This window comes from Balaenoptera borealis, assembly GCF_965194805.1.
Source record: "Balaenoptera borealis genome assembly, chromosome: 1".
NCBI lineage: Eukaryota > Metazoa > Chordata > Mammalia > Artiodactyla > Balaenopteridae > Balaenoptera > Balaenoptera borealis.
This window is the reverse complement of record NC_138860.1, coordinates 75,885,420-75,902,691: the sequence shown is the minus strand read 5'-3', so window position 1 is coordinate 75,902,691 and position 17,272 is coordinate 75,885,420. Positions and strand designations below refer to the sequence as shown.

The 17,272-nt window shown below is 41.7% G+C and overlaps 1 protein-coding gene across 5 annotated transcripts in view; it reads left to right on the top strand.

Annotated features, from left to right (window-relative positions):
- The window catches only part of LOC309634891 (carboxyl-terminal PDZ ligand of neuronal nitric oxide synthase protein), a gene marked incomplete at its 5' end in the record, with an annotated part of 304,374 nt that overhangs the window by 240,622 nt on the left and 46,480 nt on the right, over nt 1–17,272 (top strand). For all 5 annotated transcript variants that reach the window (XM_082405414.1, XM_082405410.1, XM_082405412.1 and 2 more), the window contains one exon: nt 10,344–10,452. In XM_082405414.1, the coding sequence (XP_082261540.1) occupies nt 10,344–10,452 (109 nt within the window). The remainder of the gene's footprint in view (nt 1–10,343; nt 10,453–17,272) is intronic.

Below are 17,272 nucleotides of genomic sequence, written 5' to 3'. Positions count from 1 at the left end.
CCCCAAAGGATAGAACTAGGGCAGTAGTATGGCAGTACTAATAGCAGTTAACCATTTATTAACCATTTGCTATAAGCTGATCTTTCTGCATGCATTCATTCTTTAAACCTCATGAGTAGGGAAAGTACTATGGTTATCCCCATTTCACAGGTGAAGAACCATGAGTAAATCAAGATAACGCCCAGGATCTCACAGCTAGTAAGCAGCAGAGCCTGGGCCTATAATCCAGATCTGTCCCACACCAGGACCAGTGTTTTCAACCATTTCCTTCCACTGCATTGCTGTTGGTAGATTTCTAATCAATGTAAGGGGGAATTTCCAAGTAATTAGAAGCCCTCCGAAAGGAGAAATGGCTACTCTAACTGGAGTGAACTGCCCATCACTGACAAATGCTGAATGACAGGGATGCTGGGTTGGACAGATCTGAGGACTACACAGGTCTCTTTCTACTCTACATTCCATTTTTTTTTCTGTGCTCCTAAAAGAAGCACATTTACCTATAGATTAATAGTCAAGGAAGTGAGAAACGGGTGTTGGTGGTGGGTCCAGTGGTTCTTTATCAATCCATCAACTTGAATTCCAACATAACTATAAACCCCAAATCCAGTTTCCCCAAGATATTGTTTATATTTCAGTAATTTATGTTAAGTTTATGGACATAACAGTGTACAGAAAAGTTTATTGCTGTGGCTTGAACACATAACAGTTCCATTAGTGAGTGAAAGTTATAATTCTATGCATATTTTGAAATAAAACCAAGAAATTTGAAGAAATTTGAAGTGGGAATAAATCTAATAAGATCTTTGTAATCATTATTAACACTATATGAACTACTTTGGTATCCTACCCTTTAATTATACTGAAAGTTATGAAAATTGAGATACTTTCTGGAAGTGGGATCAGAACTGCACTAGACTTAAGGATAAAGATTAAGGAGGGGAAAAGGGAAATCTTTCTTTATTCTCTTGAGTCCTCATATTATTCTTTCTCCCCTCCCCCACCCCCAACACACACACAATCACAGTTCTTAAAACCAAGGTATGAAGAAGTAAGGGTTCTTGGAATATAGTTCTAAATCTAGAAGTTTGGACATGAGGCCTTAATTTGTTGATTTATTAATTTGTCGGTGAATGAGGTCACATGGAAAAACTTTCTGCTTCTTGATTGTGTTGGCGGATACTTTCCTAAACTCTAACTAGTTGACTTTATAGTTAGCTAGAGATTATTGACTTTTAATAACTTACACATTAAGTTTCTGAACTCAGACATAAAAGAGCAGTCTCCAAAGAACTCCAGTCCAAAGAGAGTGGCTGCATCCATGCCCAGGTTGTCATCATATTTGCCGAAAAGGTGCTTTGTCTACCAAGGTAAAGTTAACACTAGCTTGCTGCCATCCCTGAGTGCCTTCCATGTCTTTGTGCCTTGTTGGCATGCCAGTCTGCCTTCATATCTGCTCCATCGGTTTTAAATCTAGTTCACATTCCTTAGGGTATTACCTAATAATAAATGAAAAACTCAAAAATCAAAGGAGTTTCATGTGTGATACATCTGAACTAACGGAACCTCACTCTGTCTGGGGGTGGGGGAAATGAATAGCCAGGCTGAGCACATTATGGGTGCTTATTAATGACAGCAAGGACGCCTCCCTCCCTCCTAAGCAGGCATTAGGAACCTCCTATGTGCCAATCACAGTGCTGGCACTGGAATACCAAGATGTGGCCCTTCTTGCTACAAGAAGCTTCAGTATAAACATCATAGTGAGTACTGGTTCAAGATGGCAGAGTAGAAGGGCGTGCGCTCACTCCCTCTTGCGAGAGCACAGGAATCACAACTAACTGCTGAACATTCATCAACAGAAAGACACTGGAAGTCACAAAAAAGATACCCCACATCAAAAGACAAAGGAGAAGCTGCAATGAGACGGTAGGAGGGGCGCAACCACAATAAAATCAAATCCCATAACCACTGGGTGGGTGACTCACAAGCTGGAGAACACTTATACCACAGAAGTCCACCCACTGGAGTGAAGGTTCTGAGACCCACATCAGGCTTCCCAACCTGGGGGTCTGGCAACGGGAGGAGGAATTCCCAGAGGATCATACTTTGAAGCCTAGCAGGGTTTGACTGCAGGACTTCGACAGGACTGGGGGAAACAGAGACTCCACTCTTGGAGGGCACACATAAAGCAGTGTGTGCATCAGGACCCAGGGGGAAGGAGCAGTGACCCCATAGGAGACTGAACCAGACATACCTGCTAGTGGTGGAGGGTCTCCTGCAGACGCAGGAGGTGGCTGTGGCTCACTGTGGGGACAAGGACACTGGCAGCAGAAGTTCTGGGAAGTACTCCTTAGTGTGAGCCCTCCCAGAGTCCACCATTAACCCCACCAAAGAGCCTGTAGCCTCCAGTGCTGGGTCACCTCAGGCCAAACAATCAACAGGGAGGGAACTCAGTCCCACACATCAGCTGACAAGTGGATTAAAGTTTTACTGAGCTCTGCCTACCAGAGCAACACCCAGGTCTACCCAACACCAGTCCCTCCCATCAGGAAGCTTGCACAAGCCTCTTAGATAGCCTCATCCACCAGAGGGCAGACAGCAGAAGCAAGAAGAACTACAGTCCTGCAGCCTGTGGAATGAAAACCACATCCACAGAAAGATAGACAAAATTAAAAAGCAGAGGGCTATGTACCACATAAAGGAACAAGATAAAACCCCAGAAAAACAACTAAATGAAGTGGAGATAGGCAACCTTCCAGAAAAAAAAATTCAGAATAATGATAGTGAAGATGATCTAGGACCTCGGAAAAAGAATGGAGGCAAGGATCAAGAAGATGCAAGAAATGTTTAACAAAGACCTAGAAGAATTAAAGAACAAACACCTAGAAGAATTAAAGAACAAACAAACAGAGATGAACAATACAATAACTGAAATGAAAAATACACTAGAAGGAATCAATAACAGCATAACTGAGGCAGAAGAATGGAGAAGTGACCTGGAAGACAGAATAATGGAATTCACTGCCACGGAACAGAATAAAGGAAAAAGAATGAAAAGAAATGAAGACAGCCTAAGAGACCTCTGGGACAAAATAAAACGCACCAACTTCCGCATTATAGGCGTCCAAGAAGGAGAAGAGAGAGAGGAAGGACCCAAGAAAATATTTGAAGAGATTATTGTCGAAAACTTCCCTAACATGGGAAAGGAAGTAGCCACCCAAGTCCAGGAAGCACAGAGAGTCCCAGACAGAATAAACACAAGGAGAAACATGCCAAGACATACAGTAATCAAACTGACAAAAATTAAGGACAAAGAAAAATTATTAAAAGCAGCAAGGGAAAAATGACAAATAACATACAAGGGAACTCCCATAAGGTTAACAGCTGATTTCTCAGCAGAAACTCTACAAGCCAGAAAGGAGTGACACAATATATTTAAAGTGATGAGAGGGAAGAACCTACAACCAAGATTACTCTATCCAGCAAGGATCTCATTCAGATTCGACGGAGAAATCAAAAGCTTTACAGATAAGCAAAAGCTAAGAGAATTCAGCACCACCAAACCAGCTCTACAACAAATGCTAAAGGAACTTCTCTAAGTGGGAAACACAAGACAAGAAAAGGACCTACAAAAACAAACCTATAACAATTAAGAAAATGGTCATAGGAACATACATATCGATAACTACCTTAAATGTGGATGGATTAAATGCGCCAACCAAAAGACAGAAGCTCGCTGATTGGATACAAAAACAAGACCCATCTATATGCTGTTTACAAGAGACCCACTTCAGACCTAGGGACACATACAGACTGAAAGTGAGGGGATGGAAAAAGATATTCCATGCAAATGGAAATGAAAAGAAAGCTGGAGTAGCAATACTCATATCACATAAAATAGACTTTAAAATAAAGAATGTTACAAGAGACAAGGAAGAACACTACATAATGATCAAGGGATCAATCCAAGAAGATATAACAATTATAAATATATATGCACCCAACATAGGAGCACCTCAATACATAAGGCAAATGCTAACAGCTATAAAAGAGGAAATCGGCAGTAACACAATAACAGTGGGGGACTTTAACACTTCACTTACACCAATGGACAGATCATCCAGACAGAAAATTAATAAGGAAACACAAGCTTTAAATGACACAAGAGACCAGATGGATTTAATTGATATTTATAGGACATTCCATCCAAAAACAGCAGATTACACTTTCTTCTCAAGTGCGCACGGAACATTATCCAGGATAGATCACATCTTGGGTCACAAATCAAGCCTCAGTAAATTTAAGAAAATTGAAATCATATCAAGCATCTCTTCCGACCACAACACTATGAGATTAGAAATCAATTATGGGAAGAAAAACATAGAAAACACAAACACATGGAGGCTAAACAATACGTTACTAAATAACCAAGAGATCACTGAGGAAATCAAAGAGTAAATCAAAATATACCTAGAGACAAATGACAACAAAAACATGATGATCCAAAACCTATGGGATGCAGTAAAAGCAGTTCTAAGAGGGACGTTTATAGCAATACAATCCTACCTCAAGAAACAAGAAAAATCTCAAATAAACAATCTAACCTTACACCTAAAGGAACTAGAGAAAGAAGAACAAACAAACCCAAAGTTAGTAGAAGGGAAGAATTCATAAAGATCAGAGCAGAAATAAATGAAATAGAAACAAAGAAAACAGTAGCAAAGATCAATAAAACTAAAAGCTGGTTCTTTGAGAAGATAAAATTCATAAACCTTTAGCCAGACTCATCAAGAAAAGGAGGGAGAGGACTCAAATCAATAAAATTAGAAATGAAAAAGGAGAAGTTAAAATGGACACTGCAGAAATAGAAAGCATCATTAGAGACTTCTACAAGCAGCTCCGTGCCACTACTATGGACAACCTGGAAGAAATGGACAAATTCTTGAAAAGGTATAACCTTCCAAGACTGAACCAGGAAGAAACAGAAAACATGAACAGACCAATGACAAGTAATGAAGTTGAAAGCGTGATTGAAAATCTTCCAACAAACAAAAGTCCAGGACCAGATGGCTTCTCAGGTGAATTCTTTCAAACATTTAGAGAAGAGCTAACACCCATCCTTCTCAAACTCTTCCAAAAAATTGCAGAGAAAGGGACACTCCCAAACTCATTCTATGAGGCCACCATCACCCTGATACGAAAACCAGACAAAGAACTACAAAAAAGAAAATTACAGACCAATATCACTGATGAATATAGATGCAAAAGTCCTCAACAAAATATTAGCAAACGGAATCCAACAACACATTAAAAGGGTCATGCACCATGATCAAGTGGGATTTATCCCAGGGATGCAAGGATTCTTCACTATATGGAAATCAATCAATGTGATACCCCATATTAGCAAATTGAAAAATGAAAACCATATGATCATCCCAATAGATACAGAAAAAGCTTTTGACAAAATTCAACACCCATTTATGATAAAAAACTCTCCAGAAAGTGGGCATAGAGGGAAGCTACCTCAACATCATAAAGGCTATATATGACAAACCCACAGCAAACATCATTCTCCATGGTGAAAAACTGAAAGCATTTCACCTAAGATCAGGAACAAGACAAGGGTGTCCACTCTTGCTACTCTTATTTAACATAGTTTTGGAAGTCCTGGCCACGGCAGTCAGAGAAGAAAAAGAAATAAAAGGAATACAAATTGGAAAAGAAGAATTAAAACTGTCACTGTTTGCAGATGACATGATACTATACATAGATAATCCTAAAGATGCCACCAGAAAACTACTAGAGCTAATCAATGAATTTGGTAAAGTTGCAGGATACAAAGTTAATGCACAGAAATCTCTTGCATTCCTATACACTGACAACAAAAGATCAGAAAGAGAAATTAAGGAAATAATCCCATTCACCATTGCACCAAAAAGAATAAAATACCTAGGAATAAAGCTGCCTAAGGAGGTAAAAGACCTGTACTTAGAAATCTATAAGACACTGATGAAAGAAATCAAAGATGACACAAACAGATGGAGAGATATACCATGTTCTTGGATTGGAAGAATTAATATTGTGAAAATGACTATACTACCCAAAGCAGTCTACAGATTCAGTGCAATCCCTATCAAACTACCAATGGCATTTTTCACAGAACTAGAACAAAAAATTTCACAATTTGTATGGAAACACAAAAGACCCCGAATAGCCAAAGCAATCTTGAGAAAGAAAAACGGAGCTGGAGGAATCAGGCTCCAGGACTTCAGACTATACTACAAAGCTACAGTAATCAAGACAGTACGGTGCTGGCTCAAAAACAGAAATATATACATCAGTGGAACAGGATAGAAAGCCCAGAGATAAACCCACGCAACTATGGTCAACTAATGTATGACAAAGCAGGCAAGGATATACAATGGAGAAAAGACAGTCTCTTCAATAAGTGGTGCTGGGAACTCTGGACAGCTAAATTTAAAAGGATGAAATTAGAACAGTCCCTAACACCATACAGAAAAATAAACTCAAAATGGATTGAAGACCTAAATGTAAGACCGGACACTATAAAACTCTTAGAGGAAAACAGGAAGAACACTCTTTGAAATAAATCACAGCAAGATCTTTTTTGACCCACCTCTTAGAGTAATGGAAATAAAAACAAAAATAAACAAATGGGACCTAATGAAACTTCAAAGCTTTTGCACAGCAAAGGAAACTACAAACAAGACAAAAAGGCAACCCTCAGAATGGGAGAAAATATTTGCAAACGAATCAATGGACAAAGGATTAATCTCCAAAATATATAAACAGCTCATGCAGCTCAATATTAAAAAAACAAAGAACCCAGTCCAAAAATGGGCAGAAAACCTAGATAGACACCTCTCCAAAGAAGACATACAGATGGCCAAGAGGCACATGAAAATCTGCTCAACATCACTAATTATTAGAGAAATGCACATCAAAACTACAATGAAGTATCACCTCACACTGGTTAGAATGGGCATCATCCGAAAATCTACAAACAACAAATGCTGAAGAGGATGTGGAGAAAAGGGAACCCTCTTGCACTGTCGGTGGGAATGTAAATTGATACAACCACTATGGAGGACAGTATGGAGGTTTCTTAAAAAACTAAAAATAGAATTACCATATGACCCAGCAATCCCACTACTGGACATATACCCAGAGAAAACCATAATTCAAAAAGACACACGCACCCCAGTGTTCATTGCAGCACTACTTACAATAGCCAGGTCATGGAAGCAACCTAAATGCCCATAGACAGATGAATGGATAAAGAAGTGGTACGTATATAGAATGGAATATTACTCAGCCATAAAAAGGAATGAAATTGGGTCATTTGTAGAGACGTGGATGGACCTAGAGACTGTAATACAGAGTGAAGTAAGTCAGAAAGAGGAAAACAAATATCGTATATTAACGCATATATGTGGAATCTAGAAAAATGGTACGGACGAACCGGTTTGCAAGGCAGAAATAGAGACACAGATGTAGAGAACAAACGTATGGACACCAGCGTGGGAAAGGGGAGGGGGGTCGTGGTGGGATGAACTGGGAGATTGGGATTGACATATATACAGTAATATGTATAAAATAGATAACTAATAAGAACTTGCTGTATAAAAAATAAAATTAAATTCCGAAAAAATAAAAATAAATATAAAAATAAACATCATAGTATGAGATAACGTGCTATGGTAAAGGTGAACCCAGGGGCATTCAGCAGCTCAGACTTGGGGGCAGAGTGGGCAGAGAACGCTTCTCTGAATCAAGTCTTCAAGGAGTTGCAAAGGCAGGCAGATGTATGCACCTGGTTCTGAAGGGCTATGGAAGTCAGGCTCCTGGAGAGAGATGAAAGCAGAAACATAGATACTCCATGCTGAGGAGTTTGGACTTGGTCTGAGGGCAGTAGGAAACCTTTGAATGGTTTTTAGAAGGAAATACTAGGATGTGCTTTGTGTTTTCAAAAATACCACTTGGCTAGCAATATAGAGAGTGGCTTGGCAGTAGGTGAGGTAGGAAGCAGAGAGACACTAGGTGAGTTGCAAAATTCCAGGTGAACAGTAGGACCTGTGAACTAAGGCACTACTGTGGAACTGAAGGAAAAAGTATATTTTAGAGCCATGTCAAGGAGGAGGGCTGCAGAGGACTTGGTCATGAGTGACAGATATTGGAGAACAAGGGAGGAAGGAGTCAAAGGTGTTGCCCAGGTTTCTGGCTTGAGTGGACATGGCGCCCCTCATCGAGAGAGGGCTTGGGAGAAGGAAGGCCATGTTTGCCTGAGAATTACAGGGGAGATGATTAATTTAGTTGGGGAACGTGATGAATTTGAAGCTTGAGAGAAGATCAGGAGTGTGTGTCCAGAAGGACTGGCTGGGTGGGCCTGCAGCTCAGGCAGGAGATGCTGAGGTGCCGTTGTTGGTTTGTCCCTTCCGTGTTAGGAGGACACTTTGGCGTCATTAGAAGAATCGGGTACTCTATGGTGCAGGCCTGATAATGTTAGATTAGCTTTCCTAGAAGCCACGTTAAACAAACATAATAACCTCTATTTCAGCATCGTTCAGAGTTGGTGGACACGTGAGATGAACTGAAATGACTTTTAGCAGAGTTCAGCAGAGAAGCTTTGGTCCCCAAGGTGAACTTGGATTTTTTCTGGGGATTGTTCTCCTCTCTGTATCACTTCTCTTTTGAAAGTCCCTCTCAGACTTCTTGGGGTCCTTGGTAAGAATCTCAGTAAAAAGGCTACTTAGAGGGGATATCGGTAAGGAGAAGTAAAAAGCACTTTACTCATTATTTCATCTTCCCAGTAACACTGCAAGGTGTTACTATTAAAAGTCCCATTTTACAGATAAGAAAACTGAGCCTCTGAGGGTTCCCCGGCTTACCTTATGGTAAGGGGCACAGTTGTGGATATGACTCTAAATCCCGTTCTCTCTGTGCTGCACAGAAAGACTGACTCAGACATACCAGGCCTGTGAAATCCTGGGATGGAAAAGTTGTGTTTTCATTGAGGAAAAGATTCTGGGGGGAAATGATGTGTCCCCAGGGTGTTTATCAAGAGCAACACTCTCCTCAATGCTCAAATCAGTTCCTCTGATGTATCCCTGATACTCGCCTCCCCTGCTCCATGTTGACAGCACTCAGACTTGGTAGTTCTGGTGGTACCCTGTCCTAGGGCCACCTAAGAGTCAGCCATTAGGGCCTTGCTTATAATTTTCCCCTTTTCCTGGCCTTTCCTCTGCCTCTATCCCCACCGCCCACCCACAGCAGCCAGAGGGATTCTTTAGTCTAAAGCATCAGGAAGTCAATCCTCTGCTCAGAAGCTTCTAATGGCTTCTTGTCTCACTTGGAGTACAAACCCTGCCCTTCAAGGTCTCCTGTGTTCTGGCCTTTGATTGCTTCTCTGACCCTGTCACTGGCCACACTCCCTTGACTTGAGACACGCTGACCTGGCCATTCCTTGAATGCTTAGAGCGCCTTATAAACACCACCTGGCTTTGAAACTTGCTGTTCCCACTTTCTGCACTGCTTTTGCCCACGTAGTCCAGTGACTGGCACCTTCACATCATTAGGTCTTTGCCTCTCTTTGAGGCCTTCCTGCTAACCACCCTGTCTAAAATAGCAGCTCTGTCATGTTCTGTCCCTTATTTTTCTTCATGGCCCTCATTTTCTATTTGTTTATTGATATCTCCTGAATATGAACTCCATGAGTTCAGGGGCTTTATATGTTCTGTTGCTTGTTCCTCTGGCTGCTGGGATAGTGCCTGGCCCATGGTGTGCACTCAGGGGGATTGGTTGACTGATGGAATGAATACATGGAAGCTGTGAACTTGATGGCATGGGACACAAAGTGAAGTCACTCTCACCGAGGGACCTACAATAATGAAACAGAGTGTCTCGCAATGCGGTTAGCATTGCTGGTTCCCTAAGTCTCCTCATTTGGAGGTAACTGTGAACAGGTATTAGGAAACCTCCCCACATTTCCCTGGCTTAGATGCAGATTTATTGCTCTGATAAGGATGGGAATGATTTTTTCCTTCTAACATACAAGTTGCCAGGACAGATTTACTAGTGATAGCATGGGGTCCATGTCCTACCTGTGTCCACTATTTCACATCTGGTGGTCACTCACTGGAATGTCAGTGTTTGTGGAGCCCATGGAAAGTGCCTCCTGCATTGTGGCTTTCATAGGAAGAAAGCTTTCTCTAAGGACTTGACTTGAGTGAGCTCTGTCTGTAAAGTGTCCTTAAACAGAGGTTTCCTCATTGGAGATTTGAACCTAATGCCATTTTCAGTGCATTTTTCTGTTGTTCTTCCTGTAGGATCTTCTACGTCTCTCACGATTCCCAAGACTTGAAGATCTTCAGCTATATCGCTCGAGATGGTGCCAGCAATATCTTCAGGTGTAACGTCTTTAAATCCAAGAAGAAGGTAAAGGGGCTGTCATCTCTTATTTTCCTCTGATGGAACCAGAGTGCTCCTAACATTGACCCATCTCCCTGTTGACAGAGAGGCAAGATTTGGAGGTGGCTATTTTAATGCAAGATATAGGGGAACTCTCTCACTAGTCTGTCATTGCTTCTATATAATGCAATTCTCTTTTAGTTTCATTTGAACTTTGTACTTAGTTTTATGCGAACAACTGGAGAGATCTTGACCATTGGTTAAGGGCTCTGCAACAGGAGCAGGCAGACAGCTCCAGGAGTGGCGCTCCCCTTGATGTGTGGTAGAAAAGAAGATTGCCGCTAGCTAAGGTGACCCTCTTCATCGTAATTCTATATACTGTTCAGTGGCCTACAAACATGACATGCGGGATCTAGTTAGACTTTGTGATGTTGGTTGTCCTGGATGATTACTTTGTAACCATCCTTGATGTATAGTAACCTTGATGCTTAAGTAAATGCAACTTTTGCAATTCCGTAGAGGCATGCTTCCTCTCTATCATTCCTCCCGGAGTCTAACACACAAAACTGGGGTTTGGAAACGTGGGCTGTAGCCCCTCTTCTCCCCCGGAACTCTGAATGATGTTATGAGGGTCAGTATCCCCCATGGGTCTCAGTTTCCTTGTCTATAAAATGAGGAGGAGAGCCAAAACCAGCCTTTCTTAAAATGTATCCTGTAAAACATTTACCATCCAAAATGTTTCATGTTAAAATTATTCAACTTAAACGTGCTGGGAAGTCCTAAAGTCAGAGAAATCCCTGTAACGCAGCATTTCTCAAACTGAATTGGCCATGGAATCATATTTTTTCCATGTATAAGTGTTAATATCCTGGGAACTACTTTACTATAGAGGTGACTTTGGAAAACACTATTTGTGTCTGAAAGGTCCCTTACAGGTGTGGAATGGTAAGGTCCCAACCATTCTAGACACAAACCACTAACCCTGGCTTTCTATGAGGACTCCTTCCAAATTCTCTCCTGTTTGTCCCTTCTTTGATGCTATGTGATATCTTAATGCATCTTATGCCGTAAGACATCTTTAATAGATTTGTAGGTACCTTGCCAAGTGGGGATAATAAGAATAAAAATGTGACAGGGTCAAGATTTACTATTACATATGTCCTGTCCCCCACCCTAGCTCCATAAAGAGAATTATACTTTGCTGATTTAGCCTCTTCCTCTAAGGAGATTTGTGCCCTTACTCACCAAGCTTTTTAATGCAAATCATGGAATTGGATGGAAAGAGCTAGAACTGGAAAGGTAGAAGGAAAAAGGGGCAAGTCGCCAGATTTCACTTTTCGATAATAGTACAGTTGAGAGGAAAAAAATGAAAGTGGGGTGAAGTTGAGCTGCATGTTAAAGATCTGATAGAAAGAGTAGGAAGGAGAGGGAGAGAAAGAAAAACCAGAGGGGCTGGAGATGAGAATTTAGGGCTTGGGAGAGTGAAAAGCACTTGTGTGGCTTTGAGGTGTAGTGGATCTAGGGAGGAGAGGAAAGGAAATACAAAGTGTTCCTGAGACTTATGAATTGGATCGTCTGTAATGGTCTTTGACAGATACAACTGAAGACTAGGATTCCCTTTAATTCATTTTGAGTGTTCCACTTTACATCTGACTTTAGTTTTGTCCAGAGACTGGACCGTGTGGACCTTGGAATTTATTAAAGTTACAAATGGCACTTTTTAATTTACAAAGTGCTTTAATATTTAATCTTACTTGATCCTTGCAAAAACCTACGTAAAGAAGTTAAGACAAGTAATTTTCATGCCCAATTTTATGGATAAGTAAATTTAAATTGAGGCTCAGAGAGATTAAATGACTTGCCCAAGGTCCCATGAATAGGCATTGGCTAGAATCAGGGAGACATGCAGAACAAAAGGATTTTGAGCAGGAAACCTAGGTAAAGGAGATGGTTATATTTGCTTTGCCAGCCAATCTAGTGTAGCAATGCAAACTCAGTGGGGTCGTCCAGTTCTTCTGCCAAAACCTGAGTCTAAGAACAAGGCCCATTGGAACTTTGATCTTGAAGCGAAGGACAGAATTAAGTTCTTATTACCCAGTGACAAAGGAGTAGTCATCTGGTTCCCTATCATATCAGTGTTTTCCATGTTTCATAGCTCTCAGAGCTAATCCTGATCTCTGGCTCTTTTATTTTCTATATCCCTTTCACCCTCACCTACTGAGACTGTAACTTTTCAGAGCTGGTTCTCAGGCCCTTTGCTGGCCTGTAGCCATGCAGCTGAAGGAATTGTTTCCAGACAGCCTGGGCTGTGAGCCCCATTGCCGCTGAACTATAGGTGGAAGGGCTAGTTTCCAAGCCAGGAAAGAGAAGTGAATTAATCGTTCAGCAAAGGAAGCACAGTTGGGGAGGGGTGGGTGGGGAACACGTCTGCAAGGTTTTGCATGCTTATCCTGGTTAGTCTCCAGATCTGGTGATTTACTTTCTTGTAAAGCCCTTCTGGTTTGGAGAGATAATAGTTAGCTTGGGAAGGAGTTTTAATTGGCACATGATAGGAATACTTAAGAGGCGAGGGGGAAAGGACTAAATACTCTGAGCATAAGTGTCTTGCAGGGATGTTTCTGGGTTGTTGGAGGTCAGTATGGTGGTCTCTTGACTGGAAGCCAGCGGACCTGGGTGTTCTCCAGAGCCCTCGTGGTGATTATAACATAGAAAAACCTTGTATGAGCTCCTTGCTGTGTCAAGGCTTGGTTATTGCTGTTCACATCACATCATGTCCCGAGTGGGCACTCATGACACATTTCCCATGACAGGCTTCTCGTGTGGGTCATCCTTACCTTACAGTTCACCATGGGGAACAGGACTGTCTCTTCGGTTGGTGGAGAACATGGGTCAGGTGTCTCAGCTTGCCTGGTAGAGGACCTCCCTGTACCTCGCTCCCAGCACAGTTGTTATTTCTATACCTGTGGATCTTCCTTTACTTACCTATATAGCCAATGTGGTTCTCATCTTGGGGACTTTAATCTTGAGCTGATTTTTTTCTGTTGGGCTTTCACCAGAAGTTAGATAGCAGAATATTGCAGGAAGATAACATACTACCAGCGATTCATCTGTTAGTCTAGATTTTCCAAGTTTTAGCCTTATATTAAGTCAAATGATACCCAATCAGTTTTGGTTACTTGCTATGTGCTCATGACTGTTCTAGACTCTTTATATGAATTATCTTACTTCATTCCCTCAGCAGCCCTGTGAGGTGTAGTTACTGTCATACTCTTCATCTTATGGATGGGAAAATGGAGACTTAAGGGACATAATTCATAATGAGTGGTGGAGTCAGAAATGAACCCAGAAAGTCTGACTCTGGAGCTCATCTTTTTAACCACTGCATTATATTATCTTCATCAGGAAGTTGCATAACTGAGGAGTAGCTTTGTTCTCCAAGACCTACTTGTAACCGGATTCTACTGTAATTGTTACTGGGGTATGAAGAGCTCCTTAACTCTGAACGGCCCAAGTCTCTTTGACATAGATTTTCCTTTTTTTCTCTTAGTATCTTTGTTCGGTCAATATTGGCTCTATTTTACAGTGGGAGAAAGAAAGGGCCCAGGGATGTAAATTTCCATTGGTCGCACAGTGAGTCAACATTGCCACTGAGATAAAAACCTAGCTTCCTGCTTCCTAGTCCAGAGCTTTGGCCACTTAACTCTGTTACACAAAATTCATAAGAGATACATGAGCCTCTCTGGATTTGAGTTTCTCCAGCCACCAAATAAGATGAAAGGCATCTCAGGAATGCTGTTTTTTGTATGTGGAGTGAGATGGTCTTCAGGAAACAAGTTTTGTGTGACTGGGAAGGATCACCAGGATTATAGTGGGGAGATCCCAGCACTATTCAGACTAGTGCCAGAAAGGAAGGGTAGGAGAGGGTCTTTTCCTTGCCCAGAGCACTGGAGACATTTCCTAATAACACGGCTTTCCTGTTTCTCCTCCTTAGGGGATATAATGACAGTATTCATTTGCAAGGCCTTTTGACTCCTGTGAAGCCTCTGTGTGGTCTCTTGACCTCTCCAGTGGAGTAGCTGTCCTGCTCCTGTCATTTTCTCCGAGCCCCAGGAGCATGTGGCTGTCTGCCCTGATTAAGTGTGACTGTACTTATTAGCGCATCAGTGCGTGAAGTGTTGGTGATTAACAGGAGCCACAGGAATCTCCCCATTATCTTCATGAAATTGTTCTGCCGGCAATCACAGCTCAGTTGGTTTGGGTTAGGAGAAATCATTTCCTCCTATAATGCTGTCACCATCAGATTAGGGGCCACAGTGGAGAAGTTTAGCTGTCCTTAAGAGCTTGCAATGGATTTTGAATGGTGATGTCAGTCATGTGCTAAAGAATAAGTCACTTTCCTGGCCAAGCTCAAGAAATGGAGGAGAGATAGGTCCTAAATTTAGGGAAGGAACCTCATGTTTTGTATCTTTAATGTTGAGGTGGGGTTGGGTTGGGAAGTCAGAAATATAGAAATCATAAGGCTCAGAACTGATCTAGTCCAAACCTCTCTGTTAATGGAGAGGAAATCAGTACCTGGAAAAGTGAATTAACTTGCCCATGGTCACCTAGCTGGTTACTGACAGTATTAAGGTTATAACTTGACCTTCTTTTCTCTATGGTACTGTGGTTCATGGGCTAGCAGAGTACAAGGGAAAACCCAGCAGTCCATTGGAAATTGTAAGGTCCACTATCTCCTGTCAATGTTGAAAGTCATACCCACTTTGAAACTAAACTTTCCCCATAGTAGCAATATTCTAGTGTCCAAGGCATTGCCTTGATCAAATTATATGATCAAGGCCATTAAAGAACCTGTTAGACAGAAACCTAATCCATCTCCCATTTCAGAGGCTTAGTTTGTTGGATCTTCCTCTATGTAGAATTCCAGATATATTTTCTTGCTTCAGCATTGCAGATTCTACAGATTGAGATCATTTGATAGATATAAGCTTAAATCTTTTACTAAGGTTCAAGAAACACATTAAAGAAACGTGACCTTCAGCTCTATTTTTGTTGAGATTCTGTGCTGGTTAAGATCAAGAGAGGGGCACTGTACTTTCTTGCTGTGGTAGATGAAAAGAATTATAAACCTGTGAGTTGTCCTAGAACTGGCTTACTGGGCTGCAGTTCCTTAGAATTCAGAAGCACTTGGCAGATAAATCTCAAGTTCCCAGGAGATACAGGGTGGCAGAGGAGGGGGATGTACACTGGGGTAGAAAGCTAAGTTTACACTAAGAAAGGCTAAGTAGACTAAGAAAGACACTTACTTGGAAGAAGTGTACCCCGAGTCTTCTCTTCATGATCTCTGTCATTGTCGTCATCATCTTCTTCATCATCATGTACACCTTGCATTTTGAGCTTCTTCTATTCACTTTCCTTACTTATCTGATGACTCCCCTGCTCGCTGCAACTAGAGAAAGCCCACACGCCGCAACGAAGACCCAACGCAGCCATAAATAAATAGATAGATAGATAAATAAATAAAAATTAAAAATTAAAAACCTAGGAAATTCCAGAGAATGACCATATCCCGGAGCTGGAAAAGGCTGCCTTCCCAACATGCTAATTATTTGCTCTGCTTTGTACCTGGCTATCTTCACAACTTTAAAGCCCCAGTTTGATTTGCAGAGGTCAGGAGGTATGAGCACCTGCTTCGTGATGACCCGTGGGGCCCGGTGGAATGGGTTCTTCTTAAAACTTCTCCCTCCTGAGTTAGTCATGGTTTATTAAAATAAGTTCCAGCATGTGTGATTCCTGCATTCTGAGGTGCAAGCAGAATCAGTGTTCTTGCTTAGAAGGCCAGAGGGCCCAGTTACCACGTGGGGTAGGCCTGGCAGGCAGGGGCCAGCATGACCATGCAGGGAGAAGATGGCACCAGTGAGGGGAGGGACAGCCCCTGCCAGGTGCAGGCTGGCCCTCCTAGCCACCTTCAAGTAATGTTCCCCAACAAGGTCCTTATATAGAATCTTCTAAAAGTAGACTTTTTACTGGTGAAGGAGGCGGAGTCTAAAAGGTCAAGGGCCCTCTGAATTCACATAGCCATTTGTGAGAGAATTAACAGCCACCCAGCCTCTTCTAACTGCTAGAGTGGTGAGTGGGAAGGGCTGTTCTTTTACGTGTATATAATCATTCTGTAAAGCAGATAGGGTAGCTTGATTATGTTTTCAAGTGCGGAGAGCTCTTCATAAAACATGCTACTGTGTCCTTTTACTGTGAATGGAAATACAGCCTTCACATTAAACAGGAGTAAAGGATAAATCAAAATGAAATCACTTAGCACTGAATGTGCCAATCTAGAACTCTTACTGAACAGTTTCCTCACAGCAGAAACCTTCATACCAGCTCAGACCAAAGATGATTTGGCCCAGTTCTTCTCTGTTGCTATGGGGACAGAGAGATGGTGGCTTTAGCCCTTTTGATGCTAACATACCTACATAAGAGGCAATTCCCTTCATGTCTTCACATTTCTATTATTGATAAAGTAAGCCTAGCCTTTCCTGAACTACTGTTTGTTTTATGTCTTAATTCCCCTTTGGTGCAGTGAATTCCATATTCAGAATAAAACATTTCTTGAGCACTTGGTATATGCCAAGCACCGTGGGAGGTGCTCTCATATATATTAGCCATATATTAATTCCTCTGTGTGGCAGAGGAGAGGCTATAAACATCAGTGATTCACTTTTCCATTGAAGTTACAGAGATGTTCTGCAGAACAGCTCTGGTAAAGGGGGCTAGGAAGGAAATGGGAGGCCAGGGAGGTGGGAGTCATTTCTAACACAGGGAAGTCAGGACCAGTGAACCCTAAGTCTGC